At 41.6% G+C, this 17,720-nt stretch overlaps 1 protein-coding gene across 1 annotated transcript in view; it reads right to left on the bottom strand.

Annotated features, from left to right (window-relative positions):
- Positions 1 to 485: 485 nt before the first annotated feature.
- LOC309560439 (HLA class II histocompatibility antigen, DQ alpha 2 chain-like) overlaps positions 486 to 17,720 on the bottom strand; it is a gene marked incomplete at its 3' end in the record, with an annotated part of 36,746 nt that continues 19,511 nt past the window's right edge. The window contains exons 2-3 of the mRNA XM_082264073.1: positions 16,665 to 16,910; positions 486 to 724 (exon numbers count right to left, since the gene is read on the bottom strand). Of these exons, the coding sequence (XP_082120199.1) occupies positions 486 to 724; positions 16,665 to 16,910 (485 nt within the window). The remainder of the gene's footprint in view (positions 725 to 16,664; positions 16,911 to 17,720) is intronic.

Genomic DNA, 17,720 nt, shown 5'->3' on the forward strand with positions numbered 1-17,720 from the left:
CCGGATCATCCGCTCTTGCCGAACCTCTCCTCTGCTACATTGCTATTAGTGATAAGTACCCCACAGGGGAAACCTCTATAACCTTCATACTAAAGCTTACACTATCTAGCTCTGCATACTAAGGACTATTACTACATCTGCATTATCTAAGATTGCTAGCTCTTGAGCCTACTACCACCTGTTCTTGCACTGGGTTGATCTCTCTTGTATGTCCACCTGCTACTCTGTCATCTGCTACCATACATGATTGCTAAACCTATCTGCATCCCATCTGCTACTATCTTACTTTCAAGAACATTTCCTTTCAAGTGTCTGTCATCTACCATCTCTACCCAACCTGTCTCTTCAGCCTATCATCACTGTGTTACTATATACATAAGTCACTCTAGGAAACATCTTATTGAGTGTGTGTATTTACTTGCTGAATTGAGATAATCCACACATGATGAGTCATTGGGAGTTGGGATTGGTGTCTCAGCGTTTCTCTACATGACTACTGAAGTGGAATATTTCTGCAGCTGAAAATCCACATCATACATAAAACGCAGGAGCGTTACACGTGGTAGAAAGAGGCTTTCGGTAACACCCCGGTCTATCTTCTTTCCATTCTTCAGCCAAGTAATGTTCATTACCGGAGGAAATATATTTGTCACTGAGCAGGTCAAGATGTTTGGCTCTCCAAGTACTACGGGATGTTTTGCATACACTCTCACTTGGGGTATAACTGAAAAGAACAAGACAAGGTCATCATGTATAGAATGCATCACAGATGCCGGCTAGCTACACATTGGCCTACCTACTGGTTTTCCATCATTACAGGTGGATGTGGGCTGGCCACTCTTTAGTCATCAGTAGCAAACACAGAGAACACAATATGTGAGCAGAGAACTGCATCAACACCCCTTATGAACTTTAAAGACAGACCAATATAGTAAAAAATATATTTTTATTTTTATACAATTATAAAAAATAGAAGTAGAAAAATTAGCAAATATTACATTCGTTTAGAAAGAAAAAATGTGAACTAGTACCCCTTTAAAATGAGAAGATATGAACAATGTGCGGCCGCCTGTAGTCATCACTGGACTGGCCATCATACATTATGTATAAACACCTAACATGTTTCAGACTATTACTGTGAAGCCCTTCTTCAGAGGTGCAGCAGTGGGTATTGGTATATTCTAAAACACAAACATGTGCCATTAGTAACAAAATAAATGACTTAATTCTTATTGTACAGTAGATATGTCATGAAAATATAATGATATCGTATTAGTACAATCTTTAAACAGGCTGTATTGTACTTATAGAATAGAAAAATTCCCCTAGGGAGTGGGACTTTAAAGGCAATGACCTGGATACTTTCACTTACGAAACGCGTCTAGTCTCCTTCGGACATCTCAGTCATTCATAGTACACGAGACGTAATTTATGGCCACCTTTTTAATGTTATGATTTATATTTTTTTCATCTTCTTTGTGAATCACATTTTGTATCATATATGTTAAATAAACAGTTTATACTCATGAAATACTCAAGTCCTAGTCATTGCCCTTAAAGTCCCACTCCCTAGGGGAATTTTTCTATTAATCTATCGTACAGGGATGTTGGCAATTCCCAGTGCAAACACTGAACCCGAATAACCTTTTCTACTTATAGAATTAAACAACTACATTGTACATTGGAGCTGGATACAAAATAGATATTGCAGAATGGATATGCATGGTCAGAAACCCAATATAGGCGTGACCAGGCGCGACCCCAGGAGGAGCAGAGCATACAGTCACAAGTACCCAACAGTGGAAAAACCACCTGTGTGACCAACGGCCAGGTATCTTATCTATGAAAAAATAGATAATAATACATTGGTAGAAAAAGATCAGCAAGTCCGTCAAGCCCGTAGTGGGTACAAGTTCATATTTTTTCTTTCTAAACGAATGTAACATTTGCTCATTTTTCTACTTTTTTTTTTATAATTGTACAAAATAAAAATATATTTTTTACTATATTGGTCTGTTTTTTAAAGTCCATGAGGGATGTTGATGCAGTTCTCTGCTCAAATATTGTGTTCTCTAAATTTTTGGACTAGACAGACCTTGTTTTCCCACACACATAAGGACCCCATATCAGGGCCGTTTTTAACACAGGGCAAAAAGGGCAACTGTCCCGGGCCCAGTCATTGTTGTGGGGCCCAAGGCAGCATTCCTTTGAGACCGCACTGCCTGCAAATAGTTGATAAGTGGATTTGAGAGGGCCCAAGAAAATTTTTGCCCAGGCTCCAATCTATATTAAAGATGGCCCTGCCCCATATACAAAAGATTCAGTAGCAAACACATGCATATTATGTTTATTTAAGAAGTATGGGCAAAGCTCTTTTTGGCTATACTGTACTTGTACTTTACGTCACAGGGATGCACATAGTTTCGTATTCTTGTGATCCGTATTCAGCCAGCCCATGCTCTGGAGAGTTCCGGATTTTAATGTTGAGGTCCCCCCAGATGCCTGACCAGAAGCTGGATCAGCTTCTCAGTGCACCGCTAAGAGCCTGAGCCAGCCACTTTTGCCCCCTCCACAGCCCTGCACTCCAGTGAGCACTGGATGGGGAAAAGCAGAGAGCAGGTGGACAGTCAGCTCTCTCTGCTCACAGAAGACCAAGAAATGAGCAGTCAGTGGTATTTGATCACTCATTTCTTCATCTTAGAGGTGACAGGGGACAGATGCAGCATTAGACTGATGCTGCACCCACCTAGGTTAGTATATGTATATATATATATATATATATATATATATATATATATATATATATATATATATATATATTAGGTTAGCATGTATCTAAGTTAGCACTTATGCATTACCCAAGTGGTGTTTATTGATGTAAGAAGATAAGAAATATACTCACAAATGTGTGAAACATAAAAGCATTTCAAGTTTACAACACTTAAAACAGAATAAAAAACGGCTACCATGAAATAATTGACGGATACTGGCAATATAGTATCTACACTTGTACTGACTGACTATAAAATAATTGAATAAATACATTTTCTCTGCTAAAGATACAGGCTGACTTTGCCGCATTTTGGGGCCAGTGGATGGAGCCATGTATTGTATTCTTGTACTGTACTGTCTTGTAGTGTAAATCTTGGATGAGAACCTTCTTCCCTCAGCCAGAACACTGAAGATGGGTCATGAATTGGTCTTCCAGCATGACAATGACCCAAAACATACCACCAAGGCAACAAAGGAGTGGCTCAAGAAGAAGCACATTAGGGTCATGGAGTGGCCTAGCCAGTCTCCAGACCTTAATCCTATAGAACAACTTTGAGTTGCCAAATGACAGCCAAGAAACCTTAAGGATTTAGAGAAGATTTGTAAAGAAGAGTGGACCAAAATCCCTTCTGAGATGTGTGAAAACCTGGTCACCAACTACAAGAAACGTCTTACCTCTGTGCTTGCCAAGTAATAAATCATGTTTTGCTTAGGGATCAAATACTTATTTTACTTACTGGACTGCAACACAATTTATAACATTTGTATCATGTGTTTTTTTCTGGACTTTTGGTTGATATTCTGTTTCTATCATTTAAAATACACTTATGATAAAAATGATAGACCCTTCATTTCTTTGTAAGTGGGAAAACTAACAAAATCAGCAGGGAATCAAATAATTTTTTCCCCACATGTGTATTTTATGTGTGGCCCAAGACAATTCTTCTTCTTCCAATGTGGCCCAGGAAGACCAAAAGTTTGGACATCCCTGGTGTAGACATTTGATTACCTGGGCTTGCTAATGTCAATGGTGTGCAAAAATAAAAGATGGTTGTAGTTGGTTGTGAATTAGGTGTAGCACCCTCTAGTGCTACAATTGTAGATAGTTTTTTTTGTAGTGTAGGTAGATTTATGCAGGCTTGGCTGGCAGCCAAGCCTGTCTCTATTTCCTGGGTTGGGCAGAAATCCAAGGAGAGCTGGATGACACACAGGCAGTATCACTGAGGCCTTCCCCTATTTCTAGAATGTGCTGGAACCTTCTATAAAAATGGGAGGGGAAGTAAGGTGGAGCTGCCTGGAGTTTTCTGAGGGCCCTGACCAATCCCTAACTTGGTTTGGCAGGGGGAAGTCCCCCTCAAATACTCTGAGTCAGCCCTGCTGGGGAGGAGTTGTTCGGGTGGAAGTTGGAGATGAAGTGTTAGGCTGTCAATGGCCTTTGAGGGAGCTCCCCAGTCGGGGGGGGGGGGAGTCCCTGGGCTTTGGTGGGGACAGGACCCTTTCAAAACACATGGAAGTGTCCTGGACAGGAGGTATGGGAGCAAGGAGAGGACAGCGGGATAATACTCCAGGAGGAACAAGGAACAGCCAAGAGGGCTGGTGAGGACTGCGAGGCACACTGGAGAGGACTGGGATTGAGCAGTCTGAGATGGGTGCAGAGCCAGTCAGGAGGACTGTGGTGGCATGGGCAGTGGAAAGGAGCAGCTGCAGGCAGGAGGGCTGGCAGTGCCTGAAGAAGTGGTACTGGGAGCAGTAGCCACATATAGGACAGCTAGCACTAAAGACTAACATTTTTTGCTACACCATAGGGGCCCATGGTCCCTGGCTGCAAAGTGCATTTGCTTTGGGTCTGACTGAGCCAGTGTCATATCCCCATATCAGTGCTAGCTGGTCCTGAGAGTGATAATCTGTAAGCAAGTGTATGTGCTGGAGGTTGAGAGGAGAAGAGATTGTATATACTGGAGTGTATATAGTTAAGTCCCTACTAATTTCCTTCAATCAAGTGGGCATCCGAAATGCACCCTTCCCCATCCAAGTTCAATTTCCCTAAATAAAATAAAACAAACAAAGCTGCAAGGACTGCTTCTTGTCTCTACCCGTGACTGGAAATTTGTGTGCCTGGCTGTGCATGGTGGGAGACGACCACATTCACAAGGAGCCCCTACGGGGGAAGCGCAACATAAGTAATGATACAGTGGGTACGGAAAGTATTCAGACCCCCTTAAATTTTTCACTCTTTGTTATATTGCAGCCATTTGCTAAAATCATTTAAGTTCATTCTTCTTCCTCATGAATGTACACATAGCACCCCATACTGACAGAAAAACACAGAATTGTTGACATTGTTGCAGATTTATTAAAAAAGAAAAACTGAAATATCACATGGTCCTAAGTATTCAGACCCTTTGCTCAGTATTTAGTAGAAGCCCCCTTTCGATCTAATACAGCCAGGAGTCTTTTTGGGAAAGATGCAACAAGTCTTTCACACCTGGATTTGGGGATCCTCTGCCATTCCTCCTTGCAGATCCTCTCCAGTTCTGTCAGGTTGGATGGTAAACGTTGGTGGACAGCCATTTTTAGGTCTCTCCAGAGATGCTCAATTGGGTTTAAGTCAGGGCTCTGGCTGGGCCATTCAAGAACAGTCACGGAGTTGTTGTGAAGCCACTCCTTCGTTATTTTAGCTGTGTGCTTAGGGTCATTGTCTTGTTGGAAGGTAAACCTTCGGCCCAGTCTGAGGTCCAGAGCACTCTGGAGAAGGTTTTTGTCCAGGATATCCCTGTACTTGGCCGCATTCATCTTTCCCTCGATTGCAACCAGTCGTCCTGTCCCTGCAGCTGAAAAACACTCCCACAGCATGATCCTGCCACCACCATGCTTCACTGTTGGGACTGTATTGGACAGGTGATGAGCAGTGCCTGGTTTTCTCCACACATACCGCTTAGAATTAAGGCCAAAAGGTTCTATTTTGGTCTCATCAGACCAGAGAATCTTATTTCTCACCATCTTGGAGTCCTTCAGGTGTTTTTTAGCAAACTCCATGCGGGTTTTCATGTGTCTTACACTGAGGAGAGGCTTCCGTCGGGCCACTCTGCCATAAAGCCTCGACTGGTGGAGGGCTGCAGTGATGGTTGACTTTCTACAACTTTCTCCCATCTCCTGACTGCATCTCTGGAGCTCAGCCACAGTGATCTTTGGGTTCTTCTTTGCCTCTCTCACCAAGGCTCTTCTCCCCCGATAGCTCAGTTTGGCCGGACGGCCAGCTCTAGGAAGGGTTCTGGTCATCCCAAACGTCTTCCATTTGAGGATTATGGAGGCCACTGTGCTCTTAGGAACCTTAAGTGCAGCAGAAATCTTTTTGTAACCTTGGCCAGATCTGTGCCTTGCCACAATTCTGTCTCTGAGCTCTTCAGGCAGTTCCTTTGACCTCATGATTCTCATTTGCTCTAACATGCATTGTGATCTGGAAGGTCTTATATAGACAGGTGTGTGGCTTTCCTAATCAAGTCCAATCAGTATAATCAAACACAGCTGGACTCAAATGAAGGTGTAGAACCATCTCAAGGATGATCAGAAGAAATGGAAAGCACCTGAGTTAAATATAAGAGTGTCACAGCAAAGGGTCTGAATACTTAGGACAATGTGACATTTCAGTTTTTCTTTTTTAATAAATCTGCAACAATGTCAACAATTCTGTGTTTTTCTGTCAGTATGGGGTGCTATGTGTACATTCATGAGGAAGAAGAATGAACTTAAATGATTTTAGCCAATGGCTGCAATATAACAAAGAGTGAAAAATTTAAGGGGGTCTGAATACTTTCCGTACCCACTGTATGTTTAAGGTAAATCTAAGCCCAATCAATAAAATCTCATAAAAGCTTTTAAGTGTTAATGCAATTTGAAAAGGTGAGTGCAAATGTTTTTTAATAAATGTTGGCTGCAGCAGGGCCGGCCCTACCATGGGTCCAGCTGGGTCCATTGGACCCAGGCAGCACTTGGAGAGGGGCAGCAAATTGACTCCCAAGATTTTTTTTTCAGCAGTTTTGTGTGTCATCAGTTTGCGGTGGGTTATGGGTGGCATTTCCCCATCTCATACTGCTGCCCGTAGTGCAAACTAATGACTATGAGGAGGTGGAGCGTCTCCTCCAGAGAACGTTCCTCACATGATCGATGCGCTATGATGTCAGCCATCAGTGCACTCCATCTCACGCAGGGCAGGCTGGATCTTCTAGGGGCGGTGGCTGCGGAAGACACAGGAGTGACAAGAGGACAGACAGTGGGTGTTTGGTGGACTGGTCCGGTGGTGAGTTATGGTGGACTTGTCCGGTGGTGAGTTATGGAAGAAGATAACAGTATATAAAATATTTTCAAAATTTTATATTTATAGAAAATAATGGATGCAGAGGTCTTTTGTTGGGTGTGATTTTTTTTTGGGGGGGGAAGGGGGCAGCATTTCATTCTTGGTCCCTGGCAGCACAATGTCTTGGGCCAGCCATGGGCTGCAGTCTATTGTTCCATAAATCCTCTGCAATGACTACCTCCTTAGAGGAAACTGTTGTCCCAGTGAAACAGGTCAGGCAGTGTGGCACTACTTCTAGCCAGTGGCCTTGACACAAAAATGAATAACCTGAACAATCGTATCCTACTTCTACATTTGAAACTGTGGCGAGACTGTTCCATATAGTAACTAAATGAGCAAATTGCGCAACCAATACAGCAGCACAGTATGAGCGCAACGAAATTAAGGGAAAGTGTGCCACATCCTTAATAGTTGTATCAAATCATTGGAAGAAATTTGGTGGACTTTAAAGGCACAGATAAGGGTAAGGTAAAAAACTTTATTGATTGACGAATGAAAACAAAGGAAACCCCTAACAAAAGGGGAATACTTTTTGCACATACAAAATATACATAGAGAGTACCAGAGTGTACTTAGACAAAAGGACTTGCATATGTATCAATAATAGAAAGAAAAACTAATAATTACATAATACATAAGACATAGTGGTATCACCATACTATACATTAGATCCTACAAACTCGAAGATAGTGCTGAGGAGTGGCACTATGTAGATCCTCGAGTGTAGTTGGTACAGCTCTTGAATGGGGAATATTTCATGTAGCCAGATGCCCTACATGTTTCACTTGGAAAGTCAAGCTTCTTCTGGAGCTACTGGTGTACAGACTCCCTGTAGAGACAGATAGTAGTTCAATCGGGTTCAGGTCCGGGCTCTGGCTGGGCCACCCAAGGACATTCACAGGGTCGTTATCCTGTTGTAAGATGAACCTTCGCCCCAATCTGAAGTCCAGAGTGCTCTGGAGTAGGTTTTCATCAAAGATGTACATTGTTGCATTCATCTTTCCCTCGATCCTGACTAGTCTCCCAGTTCCTGCCGCTGACAAACATCCCCACAGCATGATACTGCCAACAACATGCTTCACTGTAGGGATGGTATTGGCCTGGTGATGAGCGGTGCCTGGTTTCCTTCAGACATGATGCTTGCCATTCAAGCCTAAGAGTTCAATCTTTGTTTCATTAGACCAGAGAATTTTGTTTCTCATTGTCTGAGAGTCCTTCAGGTGTCTTTTGGCAAACTCCAGGCAGGCTGTCATGCGCCTTTTCCTAAGGAGTGGCTTCTGTCAAATAGGCCTGATTGGTGGAGTGCTGCAGAGATGGTTGTTCTTCTGAAAGGTTCGAGTCTCTCCATAGAGAAAAGCTGGGGCTCTGTCAGAGTGACCATCGGGTTCTTAGGCACCTCCCTGACTAAGGCCCTTCTTCCCTGATAGCTCAGTTTGGCTGGACGGCCCACTTAAGGAAGAGTCCTGGTGGTTCCATACTTCTCCAAGGAGGCCACTGTGCTCATTGAGACCTTTAATGCAGCAGAAAAATTTCTGTACCCTTCCCCAGGTCTGTGCCTCCATACAATCCTGTCTCGGAGGTCTACAGACAATTCCTTGGACTTCATGGCTTGGTTTGTGCTCTGACATGCCCTTTTAACTGTGGGACCTTATATAGACAGGTGTGTGCCTTTCCAAATCATGTTCAATCAAGTGAATTTACCATAGGTGGACTCCAATCAAGTTCTATAAACATCTCAAGCATGATCAGTGGAAACAGGATGCAACTGAGCTCAATTTTGAGTGTCATGGCAAAGCCTGTGAATATTTATGTACATGGGATTTTTTTTTATTTTTTTATTTTTAATAAATTTGCAAAGATTTCAAATAAACTTCCTTTACATTGTCCTTATGGTGTATTGTTTGCAGAATTTTGACAAAAATAATGACTAATCCGTTTTGGAATAAGGCTGTAACATAACAAAATGGGGAAAAAGTGAAGCGCTGTGAATATTTTCCAACTCTATGTTGTGGTTTAATAAATGTAACCAATTGCCGACCGCCCTATGGGAGTTTTACTGCTGCAGGGAGGCAGCTGTGTGCAGGATCACGTATATTACCATGATTCCGCAGTTCCAGGTAGGGGGCACGAATGAGCACAGCTGTTGGCTCGCTCCTGCTGTGATTACACATTATGGGAGCCGATCAGCGGGTATCGTAGACTCGATGTCCGCCACCACCCACCAATCATCAGCCAGAGGGACAGAACTGCATCTGCCTATGTAAACAAGGAAGATTGCTGTTCTGACAGGAGGGAAGCCATGGACTCTGTGTCTCTGCAAAGCAGGGACTAGGATTCATCCCTTCTTCTAGTAAAAGCACCTCCCACAGTTTATTAAAACACTGGCTAGGCACACAGTTAACCCTTTGATCGCCCCCGATGTTAACCCCTTTCCAGCCAGTGTCATTAGTACAGTGACAAGTGTATATTTTTAGCACCGATAACTGTATTAGTTTCACTGATTCCAAAAAAGTGTCAAAAGTTTCAGTTAGTGTCTGAATGACAGCCGCAATATCGCAGTCCCACTATAAGTCCTTGATCGCCGCCATTACTAGTAAATAAATAAATAAATGAGAAAAAAAAGAAAAATATCCCACACGATAGCTTTTGCACAAACCAATCAGTATACGCTTATTGGGTTTTTTTTTTTTTTTTTACCAAAAATATGTAGCAGAATACATTTTGGCATAAATTGATGAAGAAATTCAATTTTTTTATTGGATATGTTTTATAGCAGATAGTAAAAAATCTTGTTTTTTTTTTGTTTTTTGTTTTTTTGCTTATAGCGCAAAACAGTAAAAACCACAGAGTTGAGGTGTTCAAATACTACCAAAAAAAGCTCTATTTGTGGGAAAAAAATGACATAAATTTTCTTTCAGTACAGTGTCGCACGACCTCACAACTGTCAGTTAAAATAACGCAGTGCCGTATCGTAGAAAATGGCCTGGTCATAAAGGGGGGGTAAATCTTCCAGAGGTCAAGTGGTTAAAGAGGTTTTAAACCCAAAAACAAAAAAGTTGTGTATTGCAGCTTACCAATCATTAAATGTAGTGGCTACATTATTCTTCCTTTTTTTAGGCTCTTTTCCCTCGGTTTTCACCTTGTGATCTGGCCAGTAACACATCTCCTGTATTATAGTGTTCCTACTCTGGATGAAGGACACAGGGGGCAAATTTAGACACCAGCTTTGTCAGTCTGGAGGGAGAGGAGTGTTAGATGTACTAGCACATTTAGATACACTAACACATTTAAGCCAAATGCAGTTACACAAGCAATTACAGCAACATTTTTTTTTTTCTTTTGGGATAAAGGTTTTACATGAAAAAATAAAAAGCTGGTCATTGGGAGGCAGCCTGTAAGTGATAAATGGTTTGTCTCAACCCTCCAAGAGCTACTTCTGCAGGACAGCTTGTTCTGCTGAAAAACAACAGACCTAATGGCAGGATCACCTGTTAAAATAAAATAAAATAAAGTCTTAAAAAATAATTCAGCTATATAAAAGAAAAAAGACTGAATATTTTGAGAAGTTTTCTTAGTTTCTGTTATAAAACTTTGCAAATTAATAATCTTTAATTATAAATGTAGGCCAAAATATATTCTGCTGCTCTTCTCGCATATGGAGATACCACATGTATCAGAATTTTTCACATCCCAGCTACAAGGAGAGGCCCATAATTCAAGGAGCACCTTCAAGCTTTCTAGGGGCATAAGCTATGCATCTAACTAATTTGCTTACTACCTATCACATTTTTGGAGGCCAAGGAGCACCAATACATTGGAAACACCCACAAAATTACCACATTTTGGAAAGCAAACGCTCCCATTTACAGTATTTTTTAAAAGGCATAATAAGTCTTTTGAATGTGTCATTTTTTTTGCCACAAGCTTTTCAGAAATGTGGAAATAAAAAGAAAGTGTATTTTTTTTTTTTTTACAAAGTTGTCAATTATTAAGATATTTCTAGCACATAGCATATATATACTTATAATTACACCCCAAAACACATTCTGCTACTCCTCACAAGCAGGGCCTTCTTTAACCGCTTGCCGCCCGCCCACAGTATATTTACTGTGGCAGTCAGCCCCTCCTGGGCAAAGTGACGTAGTGCTATGTCGCTCGCCCAGTAGCCTGTAGGGGGCGGGCGCGCTTCTGCCCTCGCTTGTTCACGGCCATCCCCGTGTGAGTGACCGGTGGCTCTGATGTCCGCCAGCCACTCGCGATCTCCCGCGATCCAAAGCCGCCTGTCATTCTCCCTGGTGTAACTGCAGAGACTATACGATCCTGCTATGTAGGATCATATGTCTCTGTGGTTACATCACAAGCCACGCCCCTTGACAGTTAGAATCACACCCCTAGGGACACACTTAACCCCTTAATCACTAATAAAATTAACCCATTCCCTGCCAGTGTCATTTTTACAGTAACAGTGCATATGTATAGCAATGATTACTGTAGTAATGTCACTGGTACCCCCAAAAGGGTAAAAAATGTTAGTCAGGGGTCCGAACTGTCCTCCGCAATGTCGCAGTCCCAGAAAAATCGCAGATCGCCGCCATTACTAGTTTAAAAAAAAACAATAAAATTGACATAAATTTTTCCCTTAGTTAGTAAACACAATGACTTTTTCGCAAACCAATCAAAATACGCTTATTGCGATTTTTTTACCAAACATATGTAGCAGAAAACAAATTGGCCTAAAATGTTAAAAATTTTTGATTTTTACATTTTTTTTAGGGAATTTCATATAAAAAAAATGTGAAAAATATTGTTATATTTTTAAAATTGACGCTATTATTTTGTTTATAGTGCAAAAGATAAACATCGCACAGGTGATCAAATACCACCAAAAGAAAGCCCTGTTTGTGGGAAAAAAAGAACGTCAATTTCATTGGGGTACAGTGTCGCACGACCGCGCAATTGTCCGTTAAATTCACGCAGTGCCGAATCACAAAATAGGCCCTGGTCTTTGAGCAGCCAAATCCTCCAGGGCTTAAGTGGTTAACACAGGGCAAAAGGGGCCGCTGCCCTGTGCCCAGTCATTGTTGTGGGGCCCAAAGAAGCTGCCTCTTGAGCCCCCACTGCCTGCAAACAGTTGATAAATGAATTTGGGTGGGCCCAAGAAAATGTTTGCCCAGGGTCCAATCAATATTTAAGGCGGCCCTGCTCACAAGTATGGGGATACCACATGTGTAAGACCTTTTAAATGTCTGGACTGATTATTTACCCAACATTATATCTTGTGTCAATAAAAAGAAAAGAGAAGGCGCCTGGCCCTTTAAATAAAAGATTGTTGAACCTGCTGCCCTTTTAATTGTAATAAAACAATAAATAGGTATATATCATAGGTAAAAAGGCGCTGGTAATCTTAATATATCACGTGTTATAAAAATTAATAGGTGATTTAAAGTGTAATATATGTGATTAAAAATTGCTACAAATATATATATGATCTACTATTGGTGCAATTAGCAAAGAAAAGTGCATACCAGTGCAATTTCAATTCAGAAGTGTTTGTGCTTCTCAAAGTAAATTAATCCACAAAGGTGTGGATCAGTGAACCAATAAATAGATATATAAAGAATTCCATACAAAAATCACATAAGAATATATAAAAATATAAATATATAAATGTGCTCCAAGTAGTGTTTAAAAGTCCAGGCAATAGCATGCAATCAAAATTGTGCTTGGTGGATTCTTATTAATCCCTTCACAGTGCTCCAGGTGCTGGGATGTGACAACCGTCAATTAAGAAGTGCTTGTGCTTCTCAAAGTAAATTAATCCACAAAGGTGTGGATCAGTGAACCAATAAATAAATATATAAAGAATTCCATACAAAAATCACATAAGGATATATAAAAAAAATCACATAAGAATATATAAAAAAGTATAAATATATAAATGTGCTCCAAGTAGTGTTTAAAAGTCCAAGCAATAGCATGCAATCAAAATTGTGCTTGGTGAATTCTTATTAATCCATTCACAGTGCTCCAGGTGCTGGGATGTGACAACCGTGGCCTCTTACCAGCTAGCAGCAGGTCACAAGGACCCCCAACGCCTGTGATCCCTTTATTGGGTGGATCAGACCTCTCCTCGATTGCTTGGATCTCTGGCTCCTATATTACTCGAGTTGGACCATGTAGTCCCCCCATACACATAAAGATATAGAAGAACAAATAGCCTCCAATAGTGAAATACTGTTTTATTCTCCAAAAAACATACACTATAAGGTGACAATTAGCCTCTTACTATTTGTTGTGCCCTCCTGGCACTGGGCAATTCGGCAGTACAAAATCGTTTTTTTGGGTCTTAGGAAGATATTCTCCGGGGATCTGCAGCACCCTGTATCTCCTTTCCCCCTTTCTTTGTATTGCGGCGGTGGATGTGTATCCCAGCCTCTGTTCCGAATGCCTCTGTGTGTTACTTCCGGGTTAGCATTGACCACAATGCATTTCGCTTAACGAGCGTCCTCAGGCAGTATGCACTTTTCTTTGCTAATTGCACCAATAGTAGATCATATATATATTTGTAGCAATTATATCTTGTGTATTAGAAAAATCAACCAACACTGTGTAGAAACAATATGCTGTAATAGTCACCTATGTACAGGGGGTTAGCGAATATAGCATAGTGTAGCTTCCCTTACAGTAGACCTTGTTCCTAAAAGCAAAGCAGGCTTGATTTAATGGCACATGCCTGACTGAAGAGAACATTTCAATGTTCACTGACCAGAAAGTACAGAAGACTGAACAAAGGGTGAACAAAAGAGTACCTGTGGTTCTCTTAGTGCAGTTGTCCATAGAAGATCGGACTGGTGTCTTGCAGGAATGTAGTCGGTGGGACATGCAGATGGGTCAGTACTGGTGCTAGAGAGAGACGTGTTCAGAAAACAGGCAAATGATTAATACAGGCAGCAGGCAAGAACATGGTTGATTAACAGGCAAGGGTCAGCACAGGCAGCAGGCAGAGACATGGCCAGCAAATAGCCAAAAGATTGGTCCAGGCAGCATGCAAAAAAAAAGGTCAATAAACAGACCAGGGTCAGTTCAGGCGGCAGGCATAGATGTGGTCAGTATGCAAGCAAAAGATCAGTCCAGGTGGCAAACAGAAATGTGGTTGATAAACAGACCAGGGTCCGTTTTGGTGGAAGGCATGGTTTGTATGCAAGTAGAGTATCAGTCCAGGCAGCAGCCAGAAATGTGGTCAATTACTAGGCCAAGGTCAGTTTGGGCTGCTGGCAGAGACGTGATCAGTTCGCATTTGTAAAATCAGTCCAGGTGGCATGTAGAAATATGGTCAAAAATGAGGCCAGGGTCAGTTCTGGAGGCAGGCAGGGACATGTTCAATATGCAGAAAAAAGATCAGTCCAGGCGGCAGGCAGAAACATGGTCAATAACAGGTCAGTTTCAATTCAGGTGGCAGACAGAGACATGGTTAGTATATAGGCAAATGGTCCATCCAGGCAGCAGGCAGAAACATGGTTGATAAAACAGACAAATGGTCAGTACACATAACATCAGATACAGGTAAAATGCGGGTAGTTAGACAAAGGAGAAACAACTTCACTATGCCTTCACTAATATCGTAGTGAGGTATGGTAGCAACAGAAGTAGTCTACTATGCAGAGGTCAGGTTGGGAGGGACATTGGGGACAATAGTAAAGTGTGTCATGCCTTACTCCATCTTTGGTGCATACACTGCATTTTTTTTGGGGGGGGGGGGGGGTGCAGGCTGTTTTCGGTAAAAGGTTAAGGGAGCATAGTAGGGAAGTGTCTCTCATGCAGCCTGCTGACTACATCAAAGAAAAGGACCTAGCCAGTAAATAAGGGCTGTTAAAACCTTTTTTTGGTAATTTAGGAAAGAGCACTTCTTGTGGGCCTGTGGAAGACATAGGAGTTGTATATGGCCAATTAGAACAGGTAGATGGACACTTTTTTATACCTGTGGATGGATCTTCTAGTTGCCAGGTAGGGTTTTGTCATTTGGCCATTATAATCTACACCTCCCATAAATATAATTATAGTCATGCACACAAAGTAGTTTTTGAACCAGACTGTGCCTCCCCTGGATTTCCACTGAGGTGTCTTCATGGATGGAAGAAAGGACAGAGACATCCCACTTATCCTTCCATTTAAGGGCTAAAATGTCTATATTGCACAAACTTTCTGGCTCCCCCCATTTCAGCTTTGTGGTGACCAGACTAGGAAGGCCTTGTGATTTGCTCACACTGTACCACAAGCTACAGTTTGCTGCAGACAAACATGTCAAAATAATAAGCAGGCTGGCAAATTGTCCACATAAAGATGGTTTAATTTTCCCAAGGATCTATGGGTAGCTTTACTGGGTTGCCCTCTAAAATGACAGTTTAAAGGAAATATGTGTATGTTATTTTCAATCAGGTGAAGATATATCGATATTCCCTATGTAGCACTTGTGGTGAGCTCAGAAGGTCAGCTCTTTGTAGATCCATATATGTCATGGCCTTGCTGTGAAACAGGTCTGAATTGGAGAAGATGTAAGATTACATAGACTTCAGATAGACACGGGGGGGGGGGGGGGCACCTCCCCTCTAGAAGAGATCTGAATTAGTCAGTTATACACAGGTAGGCAACAAGCATGCAGGCAGTGCTGAGCTTCCTTACCAGAAAGCCCATCATGATTTGCCAATTAAGTGTCACTAATATATCCTGTATGATATATTTATTTGTAAAAAAAAAGTATGTTCTAGAAAAAATGTAATTACATAAAAGTCATTTTATAAATGTACAGTATAAACTTTTCCTAAATGCATCTGCATAGAAGGATTTGTTCCTGTTTTTTCATGATACTGACTGAGAAGAATAAATTCTATGGTTTGTTATACAGAACTTACTGATCACTTAATTTGGGGACAAACATAGTCTTATTTCATACAATATGCCTAGGACTCCAATTTAGCTCTGGGACATTGCACTTACCTGTAAGGGTTATTAAATTATTAATGTAGACTGTACAGTTATTTTATTTAATACCCATAAATACTATATATTTCAAACTCTAACCCCATTAGAATTATTTTTGTTTAATATTTGGTAACAATTTTTAGTTAAAACATGTATACAAAGCAAACAATGAAATACACAATATTATGCACAAGACAGAGGAAGCACTGATGCCTGGCAGCACTAGGGTCATCAGTTCAAATCCCAACCATGACACTACCTATCTGGAGTTTGCATGTTCTCCCTGTACCTGTGTGGGTTTCCTCCGGGTACTCCGGTTCCCTCCCACACTCCAAATGTTGTCAGGTTAATTGGCTCCAGTCTAAACTGGCCCAAGTATGTGTGAATGTACGGTAGGGTCCTTAGACTGTAAGCTACTTGAGGGCAGGGACTGATGTGAATATACAATATACAGTATATGTAAAGTGCTGCATAAACTGTTGGCACTATATAAATACCTGTAATAAAAAAAGAATAATATTCCAAATATTTGTTGCAAATTGCAAAATGGAGTCCTTACCGCTGGTTGCTGGCGTATGGTTTGAATGCACCATTATTATATCCAGGTTGTGTCTTCCTACTTTCATATTTTGCAGAGCATTCTGTACATCATATGTCATGCATTTATCTAAGCCAGGTAGAGTCCATACTACCTGCTTACTATCCAGATCCACATGGTACAACTCACTGCCACTGTAATCAAATACATATTCCCCTTTTGGCTTCTGAGTCTGGACCATGAGTGCAGCAAAGTCAAAGTAATCCACTGAAAGAGAGACAACAGAAATAAATGAAACATGAAAAGTAAGGCATTCACCAACAAACTATGCTCCTATTTTTACAGTTACACCCCTCTGGAGTATCAGACCTACAATAATCATCATGCCTATTAGTTGAAGCAGACACCCCCAATGACCATTCTTGGAAATTAAGTGATCTACCATGTTGGATTTTGTGCCTGCTCTCCCAAACTCCCCCTGAGATTACAATGGTGCCAGGCTTGTCTGGCTGCTCTCTTCCTTCCTTCTTCCCTAGGCTCACTGATATTGTCTAAATATAAGAAGAATGTATTCATACATGCAACTTGGCATGCTTTGTGTGTTTATTTAGGATCTGTGCACTAATCCTATGTGCATCTTCCTTGCACTGCTCTCCATGACCAACTCCATCTCAGGCAGGGGCAGAGCTGGCCCTTCCTAGCTATCTATGGTACACTCCACTCACTAATAGTGGGACCTCTAGCGGCTACCTAGGCACTGACTGTATACTGTCTACTCACAGGGAGTAAACTCACACACGTGACTTTTATTTATAGGTAAGCCTATAATAAGGCTTACCTATAGGTAGTGTAAATATCTCCTAAAGGTGCACTGTTTAGGAGATATTTACTATATATGCAGCCAGTGACATCACTGGTGCATGCGCTCTGAAGGAACAGCCACCATATGCAGTAAACTGCGGCTCCCACAGTCACACAGCTGGAGTCCACGAACCTGGAAGGAAGCTGGGTGAAGATGGGAGTGCCTGTAGCGATGACAACTCGGTGTGGGAAGGGCTTCGTTCTAAGGTAAGTTTA

Source organism: Pelophylax lessonae (assembly GCF_965119305.1).
Source record: "Pelophylax lessonae genome assembly, chromosome: 7".
In the NCBI taxonomy this organism is placed as follows: Eukaryota; Metazoa; Chordata; class Amphibia; order Anura; family Ranidae; genus Pelophylax; species Pelophylax lessonae.